We start from the raw sequence: 12,901 nt of genomic DNA, 5'->3' as shown, positions 1-12,901 counted from the left end.
AACGCATCGCACAGTCTCCCTCAGAAAAGTAAGATCTGAAGAAGATTGTGAGACAGATTGAAAGCTCCAGAACAGCTACTAAGTGAACCTTGTGGTGATGTTCTGTTTTTTCAACTGCTGTTGCCAAGGTCAAGACTGAACTATCGCTCTTAATAAACACATGCTTGGTTGTTTTTTGTGGCACGTCCTAGGCCATGAAATAGCAAATACATAAATAAATTAACAAGCAAAAAACTATTTTCTAGCTTAGACGTCCAAACTCTTTGTGTCATGCTCCACTTTGGAAGCCAAAGAAACGGAGTTACTCTTGATAGCACTGCAGCATCAGAGCATTATTTATTGCTCCCAAATGAATCAGACCTTGTTCACAGCAGACATTTAGAACGGTCAGAGCAGGAAAAGCACAGGTGTAATAACATTAATGATGGCTCCATCCAGCAATTAACATTGTTACACCTGTGGCTGTCAGTTTGGGAACCACTGGTTCAATAAACTCTGCTAAAGTCCTGCTAAAGGCTACAATGTTACATCCCTCGACATTAAAGTGACGCAACATGCTGACAATTTTGATATGATTGATTTTATTTATTTGTAATTTCTGTGTTATCATTTGTGACATCAAAATGTTTTCTCCTCAGTTAATTTCATGGCATTCTGTAAGTAAAATAGTTCTAGTTTGTGGGTAAAAGTGAGGGATTTGGCCCGATTGGCTGGTTAGAGGAACTTTCAGTGTTCAACATCAGACTTCCTCCTCCGGGGACCAGGCATACGCACAGCTAATTTTCATGGCAATCTGGTGTGCAGTTGTCAAGATACACTGATCTGGAGCAAAGTGCTGGACTGACGGACAGGCAAGCTGATATTACTCCCCGGATAAAATGCCATAGCCCAATCAGACATAGGTGATGTGCTTGACATTAGAAGATGCATGGTGTAAAAAAGGACACCTATTTTTGGCTCAACAGAAGAACATACTTAATAGAAAGTCACCATCAGTTTATGGCACATCAAACTGTCCTTGTTGCACTCCAAACGTACATTTGGAAGTTTGAGATTTTTACAGAGATTCTGCCTGAAGCAGCTATTTGTCTTTTTATTTGTTCCTGGCCATTTTTCAGTTTCCCTTTGTCCTATTTCTTGTTACATGATGAGTGATTGTTACTGTACGTACTCAGGGTCTTTTTCTGTCCAACTGTGATTGATCTGCAGCGTCAGTGAGTGTGTTGGAGGCAGCATCAGTCCCAGATGTTAGCCCTCATCATATGTGAGCAACAGAGAGCCAGAGAGGACTGTGGGAGGGCCTGGGCAGGCTGAAGAGGCTGAATGAGCAGCTGAACCCACGATGGACTACACCATAGTCAACAGACAGTACGCCATCCAATACACACCACTGTAATGAATTCAAATCCTCAGTTCACAGTGACACATTGAACACAACACAGCCAATGTTTTAATGCCAAATCTTTCTCGCACACATCCAATTAGTGTCTTCCTTTGAAATATCGGACAGTCTTTATGGAGGGTTCAGCAGTGGGAAGTGTTGGACTTAGTCACGAGCCGAGGACTCGCATCATTCGACGATAACATACGTACACAAGTCTCTATGAGAAGTGCTCTGCCAAATAAACAGTCTGCTGGATTTCTCTTTTGTGTTGCTCTGACAGCAGGTGGTGTTGGAGGAGCTGCATGACCGAGTCCACAACACACACACACACACACACACAATGCTGTAAACCTTGTTAATACTACTCCCTGACCTCTTTTCTACCCACCCCCCCACACAGATTCACTCCATGGAGTGCATGTAAAGGAGGACTTGTTTACTTGGAAAGGAAAATCCAGAGCTGGTCTGTTCAAACAGTCTTCCTCTGTGTCATAATAACTGGCTGCCATCTGCCTCCGTCACACACCGTCGCTCGTTTGCTCTGCCACAGAGGTTATGAACTAAAAAATAAAAAGCAGCAGTGTCCCGTTTTCCATCTTGCTAACTCTCCTTGTGCCCTTATTCTTTAATAAAAGGCAAAGAATGAAGTATTCAGAGATGTTTATCACCTGCAACTTCACGTCACTGCATGGTCCATGTCGATGTGTCTCCTGCATCCAGGAGTGGCTTTAATGTTGCTGTAGCTCCTGCTGTGTAAACCTGTGTTTGGTAGTCAGTCTAGGCACACATCATCATCATGTGGAACGTTCATTTTATTTATAATCCTGTACTTCAACCAGATTGCATCTTTGGTGTGGCCTCATATCTTTCTGTTACTGTTTTATATTAAAGGAATAACTGATGACTGAATGTGATGTCGTGTTTATTCCAGTTTCCTAACATTTTATTTCCACTACTTACAGTACTAAAGCAGTGTTTTCATAATAAAAAGGGAGGAAGTGATATGAAATAAACCCACAGAAGGAACTAAAGCCTCGTGCAGACTACAAGACTTTCAAAACCCAGGGTTACTGTGCTGCACAACCGATCTCAGACAACGAGTACTGACGACAAGATTATTCCAGTTTCCAGATCCACAACTGTGGTGAACGCGATGCATTCTGTCCCGGACACCGGCAGGGCTTGAATCAAACCGAAGTTATTTACATGAGCCAGGTTGTGGTGGAGAAAAGAAACATGAATTCACTTTACAGAAATCTCCATGGCATCAGACAGAGGAAGCGCACCACACAAATACAGACACACATTAGTAAACATTAATAAACTACTTAAAATAAATAGCCTAACTAAACACCAGTTCTTAGAAAGAACTGGAGAACAACAATGCTCAGTGTCTTAAAGGATAAGTTCACTTTTTTTCAGGTCTGCCAACAATACTCACATGCCCACATGCACGCTGAAAGCACTGTGGGTCGCTTCGCTGTCCACACTGGACACAAAATCCACAGTTGTCTCTCTGTGAAAAAAGGCTAACGTGGCTTCGGCAGGCTCAGTAAGACGTCAGTGGGGCTCGTCTTTTTAGCAAGGAATCCCCTAGTTGTGTTACTATTCCCTCACAGCATTCAGCAAGTTAACACAACGAAGACATTTGCTACTGAAACGCTCGAACAATGTGATGCGCTAACTCGGCCCGCTGAAGCCTCGCTCAGTAAAGCGACCAGCTGGGCTGTGAATGTGCATGGCCGCGTGACTACTGTTTTAAGTCAGGCTTGAAAAGATGTGACCCCCTAGTTTACATCCAGCCCAGCAATCAGCAACAGGCTGTGGTTTGTGTTGTGATACACTTCACCTGACGTTTAATAAACTGTAAAATCACTACACATTTTGTGACTGCATTAACCATCAACACCATCTCCACCTTCCACCTTCTCTGTGCGGAGCTGCTGGACCTGCTGGACCTGCTTCTCTCCCTGTGCTGTTGCAGAGGCTTGCGTATATATTTAATGCATCTTGTTAAGTCACTGCATCTCCTTTTCATTTCCCATGAAGCTTGTTAATATTAGTGGCAGTGCGCTGCACTGTGTCGTTGGCTACTTCTCCTGTCTCCGACTCACCCCCAGGTGCTCAGGTACAGGAGCATTCTACGTTTGGCTGCTTGAAAATGAAACGCGTGGCAGCAGCCGGGACAGCTCACTGTGAGGCGAAGACGCGTCTCAAACGGACTCAACTCCAGGGCTCATCGTGACGGGCCAAGCATGCATTCAGTGCAGACACCAGGGCTTTTGTCTCAGATCTCAGAAATGTCTCTTTGTGTAGTCAGCACCAGGTTTTAGTATAAGTTTCAAAAAATAAACAAATACAATTACTTACCATATTTTACTGCCCACACAATATTCCAACCTCTCAAGCTCAATAATTTAATTTCAGTTGAATTTTCTCTCAGACAGAACAAACTGAGAAAAGCGGAGGGCGTCTCCACAACAGTCTATGTAGGATTCATTTAAGAAAATATTCAAAATATTGACTTGTCTTTGATCATCAGGAGTTTGGGGCTCTCTCACTGACACCGTTGCTTTCACTGGAGTTTCCACACGGTTGCTCATGCCGCCACGGCCTGAACTGCGACTGATCAGGTAGAAAAGTCAGAATGAGAAGGTGTAGTCCGTTAACGGCCTTAAAATGAAAACACTACACAGATGAGTATGTGTCCTTCAGGTCGTGTATTTGTTCCTCGTAAACTGACGTGAATTATCAGGGGAGGAGTCTTTAGAGTGGCAGCTCTCGCTCTGCTGAGGGAAGAAGAGGTCCGACCTCTGGGGTGTCTGCGCCTCAGAAGCTCCTGGACTCAGAGAGTTTGTGTCAAACCCAGGGTGGTCCATCAGAACAGAACAGACCATGACGAGGAACTAGAATGGTCTCTGAAAGGCGATGGGGGGCGAACCCATGCTGCTCGGGCTGCAGAGGTTCGAGTCGTAGGAGCTGGGCATCATTCCCACGATGCCCTCGGTCTGCGGTGTCTCGCCACACAGGAAGTCATCCTCATCCTCCCTCGAGCACTGACAGACACAATGACCCACCACAGCCACAGTTTAGGTGACGATAAACCAACTGAAAACCACACTGAAGATAAAGTCCAAATCCATGTCAGGTAGGACAAGACACAGCGAGACTGGATGGTGAATTTTCATATTCTCCCATTTCTGATCTATTACATATACAGTACATCTCCATTTCATATTTTCATGTATTTTTATATATTTCAAGCTCTACCTTCCCAGTGAATATATTTATATATGTCAGTCAGTTCTGTGATCATATATGTTTACTTCATTTTACCACAGAGAAACAGGACTCCACCAGTCTCACACCGTAAAGTCACAGGAAGCATGTCTCAGCCGGTGGAAACATGTGGAATAATGGCTTCTGTGGCTCTGGAGGAGCTTTGTCTGAAAAAAATAACCCCGATGATGTCATCAGGGTTATCGCAGTTTGGGCTTGGAGACTACAAATACTACGTTGTGACGTTTGAAGAACCAGACAGGGAGGGTCTATTATCTATTACAGGAAGTGCAGGATCCAGTGTTTTTAGATATCGACCTATATTACAGGCTGAAAGCCACGGCTGCTCAGCCTCTGCTGCTTTGATATTGATGATTGATGAAACGATTATTCGATTAATTGATCCGTAGATCGACAGAAAATAAAATTGACAGCTATTTTGAGAATCAATTAATCATTATAGTAATTTTCCCCATCCTCTGGTTCCGGCTGTGTGGCTGAGGCTGCTTCTCTGCTTTACCTGATCTTAACTGGGTAAATATCTTCGGGGTTTGGACTGTTGGTCAGACAAAACAAGACATTGAAATCCGTCACCTTGGGCTCTGTGAAACTGTGATGGGACTTATGACTATTTTCTGACATTTTAAAGACAAAATGATTAATCGAGAAAATAACAATAATATAAACAATGTTGCAGCCCTAATTCTTCTATTCCTCTCTGGCAAATCCCCCCCAACTTTATGGCAGTGCAGTAGTAAAATACTGGAGTACTCATGGTTCCCACACCTTCTTAAGCATCAAATTCAAGGACTTTTCAAGAAATATCCAGGCCCAATTCCCTCAAATTCAAGGACCCTACACAGCATAGTCTGAGACACGGATAAAGGTTAATTACTGTTAGAAAACTGAGTGTCTCTAATGAGAACTAGCAGGCTCTACAGAAGCTCATGGTGTTACAGTGATTACAGTGGTTTCACCCTCTCCACCGGGGCATCTTCGAAAACCACTAGCTAGCTAGATAACTAACGTTAGCTACCCAGGTAATGAGCTACGCTGCTGACCAACACATACTTTATAAAGTAACGTTAAACATTATTAATCATAAGTGCCTGCTAACAATTTCTACATGCTAGAGTTATTCATTACATAATGTAGCTTACTTGTGATATAGCTTACTTCCAGACCATAGTCGGGACGCACGGGGGGGGGGTTCTTACTCTTCACTTCTCCAGCAGCTGGGAACCAACAGAGACTTTTCTTGGTCTTGAGAAGCTGCAGCATGTATTAACGGACACACTGTAACCTACACTGTACCGTTACATTTACTCTCAGGTTGACAACTTACTGCTTATCTTTTCCTCTTTTTCCTCTGCCCGCTGCATTCACCGTCACTTTCTGCCGCTTGCCCTCTCACACGCTTTACCACCACCACCCCCCCCCCCAACTTTCAAAGATTTCAGGGACCGTGGGAACCCCGAGTACTCTCGTACATTGTTCACCCTTCTGTCGTCTCACCTGTTGGCCTGTTTTGGTGGGAAGCAGCTCTGTGTCTGCTAGTTCCTCCCAGACCTGGTACAGTGGCTCAATCAGCTGACCAGACCTGTACACACACACACACACACACACACACACACACACACACACACACCTTTGAGATCCTGTTTGTTGAGTTTTGTTCGTGCAGTTTGAGTTTCCTTGTCCAGACATGCTCGCTACTCCGTTCATTGCACGCTGTCTTCTCGGGAGTAGGCTATCATTTCTGAACACTTCACCAGTTATTGAGAAAACTGTCTCACCGTATGGCCCAGGTGTCATGGAACCTCGTGGTGAGACTGTTTTGTCAGCTACTGTTTCCAAGGTGAACATTAATCTCACAGATTATTCCTTTAAAGAAGAAGATTTTCCGCTGACATTTGAGTTTTTCCTTCAGTCCATTAACTACATTTGTATTTCTTCAGAGGTTCAGATAAAGGCTGAGACCCCACTGAAACCAGGCTGAGGGGAAGTAAAAATGGGCTCACAGGACATAAAAGAATTTGTTGTCTTGCCCAGAACCATTTCATTAGAGAGAATAATCAGCCCGAGCACCTCTTGAGCAGGTAGGGGTCGAAGGGGAAGAAGCTGTCCAGAGGGTTGGTGTTGGTGGTCACACAGTCTCCCCCTGCAGAGCTGCGGACCACCGGCAGCACATGGCGGTTGTTCCTCTCTATGATGGTGTAGCAGAACACCACCTGATAATTCCTGCAACAAAAACACAGGGCTGCGGTGGGTAACCCGGGAGGGAAACCGACTGTGGGCATGTTGATGCCGGGCTGCGGTTTATTTCACACGCTGTTTTATTCAAGGACTCGATCAACTCTCTCATACTGTAAAACGGTGCAACACTGCACTCTTCCAGCCACTGGGTGACCTGATGCCTGTTACTGACAGTGTAAAGTGCCTGCCTGCGTTTGCACATGAGTTCCTGTTGGATTTCCACCGTTAGGACTTGCGTGTCATCTGGCAATTAAAAAATAACATTACATTTGGATTTAGGTACTTGGAAACTAAAAGAACTGAAGCCTCCATGTTAGTTTTTCAGACACTTGTGTATTATTTAAAACCAAGTTGGCAGTGGTGGAAAGTAGCTAAGCACAATTACTGTACTTATAATTTAATTACAATGTTGAGATAAATGGAGTACTTCCATTTTATGCTACTTTATAATTCTACTCCGCTACAATTAAGAGGGAAATATTGCACTCTTTACTCCACTACGTTCATTTGACAGATATAGTTACTAGTTCTATTCAGATTTTACATTAAAAAACGTATGATAAGCTTATTAAATACAACATATTGTTTAAGATTTAACCAGTGGTTAAAACCTTTAAACTCCCCTCTAAACTTCTCAGATGTTTTTTATTTAAATAAAAAGGCCCAAAAGCTAAAACTCCAATATTTCACACACAATAAAAGCAAAGATTAGAGAAAAGCATAAAAAATGAATATACATTTGTGTATCAGAACTTAGTTTTTCTTCTTTCCTCTCCCATTAATCATCTCACAGCTCCCTGTTTGGGAACCAATGGGCTAATTTACCAAAGTGTTTATAAAGTAGTTTAAGCTAGCTCCACCTCAAGCAGTAAACAGTAAAAGGCTCATCAGTATCAAATATCTAATAATAATATTGTTATTAGCGGGCCGCCACAAGACCCAGCTTTTATTTGAGAAAATACAGTAATTCATTTAATTTTTTAAGTGTTTGATTACCTTGATAGACAGAGAGGGGACACGGATCGAACAGGACAGGAGAACGCCGGGAAGGACAGATGAGGAGAGGAAAGTGTACAGGCGAGGGGAGCAGGAGGGGAGAGAGACAGAGGAGCTTCCAAAAATACTTCCAAACACAGGAAGTCTCTTTCTGCCAAATGTCAGCATGGAGCCAGGGACAGGGACAGGGACAGGGACAGGGACAGGGTGCGTACCTGGTGATGGCAGCAAACATGCTGGTGACTGAAGGCAGGCAGACTTTGAGGGGGTTCAGCTGACACATCACCACCCGCTCCAGGTTCAGACTCTGCAGGTACTCCAGACCTGACGAACACACACACAAAGACAGGGGGACTCTGGATTCATTCAACTGTTATTACTTGTTACCAAACTAGCTTTAATGGTCTGACATTATTATTTGATGTGGATTTGCTGCCATGTTTTCCAGTTTTGGGCTGTTGCAATTTGAAAACATCACAACATTAACTTGCTGTCATTTTGGAAATTTTATACACTAAATTAAACACATTTTAAAAATTCATTTTCATTTCATTTGTGATACTGAACAAACAAAAGTACCTGAAAGTCTGAATGGTTAAGCTGTAAGCAGCAAAAATTATTTTTAACTCAAAACTTACTTTAACTTTGATCATCAATTACTCGATGATCCAAATCTAGAATTAATTCCCTTACTATGACGAACATGTCTTGCTTGCTATTAATCCTAAAACCCTGATGTGAATGGTTCTTCAGCAGTTTGTTAAATCCTATTTGACATTAGAGAAAAGGAATCCAGCCTTTTCCTCTCACACACTGATGAGCTCTGTTTGCCGAGTACCTTTCTTCATGTTGCCCTCCAGCATGGCTCTGTGTCTGAAGATGAGTGTGTAGAAGACGGCCTGGCATGCGGTGTAGAAGGGGCCGTGCAGGCTGATGTCACAGCAGGCCTGTCTGCCACTGCTGTCCTGGCTGTCAATGTAACGATGGATCCAGGACAGCAGCAGGTCCAGACAGGCCCGCACAGTGCTGCGGGGAGGGGGGACACCGGATTAGAACAACAACAGTTTGGCTTTAAGCTGCCTTAAGCTGTGTTTTCTTCAACAAACTCACAGCACAGGGATGAACTTGGCTCGGGCCAGGAAGCTCCCCAGGTATCCGGCAGCAGCCTGGCGGAGGACAGCAGGCTGAGAGGGGCTCTGTAGGATCTTCCACAGGTGATCCAGGAAGGCCTCGGCCAAGGCCTGGGACACAGAAAAAACTATGCATACAAGACTCCAGAACGGCCTCTTCTCACAAGGAGTACATTCATCAAAATGTACAGGAGCAGCAGAGCGGAGTTCGAGGCAGTTCACACTTGGTCGTGGGTAAACGTAATATACAGTTCAGTCTGAGGATCTGGACAGCGACACGTTTTGTATTCTATGGCTCTAGAGCAATTTTGATTTGAAATGTCACTGTCAGCCACTGATAGACTGTTACTGCTTTATGCAAATGATTTTAAAATGGCATCATGTGACTGGCTGTATGAAAAGTGCAGTTCTCCATCAACATACTAGACAGAACACCAAAAGCATTCTGACTGGCATATCAGAATCAGAAATCCTTTATTGATCCGAGATGAAACTGTTTCGTTACAGCTGCTCGCTGTCAGTCGGTGCACACAGGAAGAGAAGCACTAAGCAAATCAAAATATAATACGCCATAATACAGGTAAGATAAATTAAGTACAAAGTGCATAGAAGTATAAAAGCTAAAATAAGTGTAAAGTACCAAAATGGATTTAGAGGTTGAGGTATGCACCATCACAAAACCAAAACTCATGACATATACATTTCTCCCTTTTGGCTATTGATTTTTTCCTCAAATGAGAGAAAAGGACGTGATGTGTTAAAGCACATATGTATGCTGTAGGAGAAGAACAAAGCTGCATTAATTGCTCTTTGGCCACTTGGGGGAACTGGAACAAGCTGTAACCAACGGTGACATATTATCACCTATTAAATGACTTCTTTACAAATCCAGCAGACACAGAGTAACATTAGCTCACTTGGAGTCGTGTTTGTGTTCACCTGATGAATGTGCAACACTTCCTCTCCTTTTAGCTCCGGTTTGTTCTCCACTAACTCCTGAGAAAAACATGTCTCTGTATTTACTAAATGCTCTACTATATCCACCAGGAAGTTTCTAACTTTGTCTGTCTGTCCCAAGTCAAGTCACCTGACCTCAGTCCAACTGATCATGTGTCTCACTACTCGTGACCAGACTGAAGGCTAAATGCTACATACTGCTGTTTCCTATCATTACACACACATTGGTGCACAGTGTGGGAAGTACTGACCAGTCTGAAGCTGCAGAGGTAAAAGAGTGTGTATTGGACATGACAGGAAGCATGTGTGGGCAGAATGAGCTTGTTAAACACATTCAGCAAATCTCTGTACAGCTCCTTAGTCCTTTCCACATGAAGAGAGTCTGAGAGAGAGAAAACAAAGGAAAGACCACTGAGGAGGATGACACACTTCACAGCCCAAAACTTTCACTACACAAGGATCCAAAAGCTCAGAACACAAATACACAAAGTACATTTTACATTTTCTTGGATTCAAAAATGTATTGTGTGAAATTCTTTCAATTCTATATCTCAAATATTTTTTACTTAGTCAGAGCCTCCATTAAGCCTTCCTGTTATTGGTCAATCCCATTATGAGAAATGTGGGTTCAACTCTGGTCCTCTGTGTAAAAGCTGTGTTATTCAGCTACCATTGACATGGCAGACATCTTTGATGTAAGCCATCAGGACAGCCATGAGAGTATCTAGCCTCTCAGCCACCGGGTGGGCCATCACAGCCGTCCTGGAGGGGTGATCTGCTGACATGTCCTCATCCTGACAGAGACACACACACACACACACACACACACACATTGTTATCTTTTGATATAATTTACTTTCTTGCAGGCCTTTATGTAGACATTTTATTTATTTTAGCAGTTTGAACACCTGGCGTACATGCTAGAATAATTCATTTATTGTCATACAATTTATTCTAATACAACTGCAATAACTTCCAGTGGTGTAACTGCCAGGTAAATTATGCTTGATATCAGCCAGTTTTTCAGTTCTTTATCCATTCTATCTCCAGTTATACTGATAGTCTCCTTTTAGCAACTACACTTCAGTTGACACTTCAATTGACATCATTTTGGAGTTTTTACACTTGAACTGCTAGTCTGTAAGCTAGCCTGAACTCATTATAAAGACCTTACAATTCCAGCTTCTTTTACCACTTGTACAACATTTCAACTCCTTTCAGTGCCTGCACTTCAAATCCTTTTTAGTATTTTTTTACTTTACTCCACACTTCCATTTCAGTACTTCTGTTTCAAGTGCAACTTCAAATTCTTTTACTGCTTCAACTTCAGTTACAACTTAATTTCCTTTAATATTTTAATAACTTCAGCTATTACTGAATTTGTTTTTGTGTGTGTGTATGGGAGTTGTGTGTGTAAAGATACATGGGAAAAAGAGAAAAGAGAAGGAAAAAAGGAAGGACTGAAAAAAAAAGGGGCATTAACAATAATAACATTAATAACAATGTGGGGGGTGCGAATGGGCATTGGGGTTTCTTTTAGCAATTTCTTCATCTATTTTGGTTTTATTTTGTTTTGATTTGTTTGTTTTTCCTTTTTGGACAGAGCCATAAAAGGTGAAGGTAATCTGTGTATGTAAACATTTATGTGTTGGAGAGACCCATTTTGTATTGAGTGGTGTGTGTTTTATGGAGAATTTTATACTGGATTAGTTGTAGATTTGTAATTTCAAATGTATTTTTGCAGACCTGGGTCCTGAGGTTGGTGTCAAGGGGAGCGATAAGTCTCTTTCCCATTTCACAGTTGGCAGGTGTAAATTGTTTAATCCAAGAATCCAAGTTATGAGCCGGGTTAGAGAGGATCCATTTAACAAGGTACTGTAATAGGTTTGCCAGACAGTAGTGGAGAAAACTGGGTGCATCTAGACCCCCTTGAGTTTATTTTTCTGTAAAGAGGAGAGACTGATTTGGGATGTTTTATTTTTGCAGTATTAGTGTTACATGATAAGAGTTCAGTGACTGGAACCATTTGGCTGTAGGTTTTATTGGAATCATTGAAAAGAGGTAATTGACTTTTTTGCAACATTTCAAAATAAATAAGTAAATAATAATAATAATTTGCTTCAAATTCGCTTGACAGTTAAGATGGAACACGGCGAGTGTTAGTGGAGTGTTGTCCCTTGATGAAGCCAGCTTGGTCGCTGACTGGGCAAAAAACAGCCCCAGACCATCACACTACCACCACCATATTTTACTGTTGGTATGATGTTCTTTTTCGGAAATGTTACTTTTACGCCAGATGTAATGGGACACACACCTTCCAAAAAGTTCAGTTTTTGTCTCATCAGTCCACAGAGTATTTTCCCAAAAGTCTTGGGGATCATCAAGATGTTTTCTGGCAAAAATGAGACGAGCCTTAACGTTCTTTTTGTTCAGCAGTCGTTTTCGCCTTGGAGCTCTGCCATGCAGGCCATTTTTGCCCAGTCTCTTTCTTATGGTGGAGTCATGAACACTGACCTTAACTGAGGCAAGTGAGGCCTGCAGTTCTTTGGATGTTGTTGTGGGGTCTCTGAATGGCTGAAGAACAAAATGAAAACTTTGGAGTGACCTAGTCAAAGTCCTGACCTGAATCCTATTGAGATGCTGTGGCATGACCTTAAAAAGGCAGTTCGTGCTCGAAAACCCTCCAATGTGGCTGAATTACAACAATTCTGCAAAGATGAGTGGGCCAAAATTCCTCCACAGTGCTGTAGAAGACTCATTGCAAGTTATTGCAAGTGCTTGATAGCAGTTGTTGCTGCTAAGGGTGGCCCAACCAGTTATTAGGTTTAGGGGGCAATCACTATTTCACACAGGGCCATGTAGGTTTGGATTTTGTTTTCCCTTAATAATAACAACCTTC

The 12,901-nt window shown here is 42.6% G+C and overlaps 2 protein-coding genes across 8 annotated transcripts in view; one reads left to right on the top strand and one right to left on the bottom strand.

Moving 5' to 3' along the window:
- si:dkeyp-72e1.9 (syntaxin-binding protein 4) overlaps positions 1-2,293 on the top strand; it is a 138,138-nt gene extending 135,845 nt beyond the window's left edge. For all 6 annotated transcript variants that reach the window (XM_044182695.1, XM_044182697.1, XM_044182693.1 and 3 more), the window contains one exon: positions 1,210-2,293. In XM_044182695.1, the coding sequence (XP_044038630.1) occupies positions 1,210-1,268 (59 nt within the window). In that variant the 3' untranslated portion in view covers positions 1,269-2,293. The remainder of the gene's footprint in view (positions 1-1,209) is intronic.
- Positions 2,290-12,901, bottom strand: part of rrn3 (RRN3 homolog, RNA polymerase I transcription factor) — a 20,442-nt gene continuing 9,830 nt past the window's right edge. Inside the window, exons 10-17 of one of the 2 annotated variants that reach the window (XM_044182698.1) lie at positions 10,673-10,796; positions 10,254-10,384; positions 9,026-9,156; positions 8,754-8,941; positions 8,131-8,239; positions 6,752-6,904; positions 6,179-6,263; positions 2,290-4,440 (exon numbers count right to left, since the gene is read on the bottom strand). In XM_044182698.1, the coding sequence (XP_044038633.1) occupies positions 4,291-4,440; positions 6,179-6,263; positions 6,752-6,904; positions 8,131-8,239; positions 8,754-8,941; positions 9,026-9,156; positions 10,254-10,384; positions 10,673-10,796 (1,071 nt within the window). In that variant the 3' untranslated portion in view covers positions 2,290-4,290. Of the gene's footprint in view, positions 4,441-4,878; positions 5,220-6,178; positions 6,264-6,751; positions 6,905-8,130; positions 8,240-8,753; positions 8,942-9,025; positions 9,157-10,253; positions 10,385-10,672; positions 10,797-12,901 lie in introns of those variants that run through there. The other variant, XM_044182699.1, reaches the window with a different exon arrangement.

This window comes from Siniperca chuatsi, linkage group LG21 (assembly GCF_020085105.1).
Source record: "Siniperca chuatsi isolate FFG_IHB_CAS linkage group LG21, ASM2008510v1, whole genome shotgun sequence".
NCBI lineage: Eukaryota > Metazoa > Chordata > Actinopteri > Centrarchiformes > Sinipercidae > Siniperca > Siniperca chuatsi.
The sequence above is the reverse complement of the archived record's forward strand: the minus strand, read 5'-3'. Positions and strand labels throughout refer to the sequence as shown.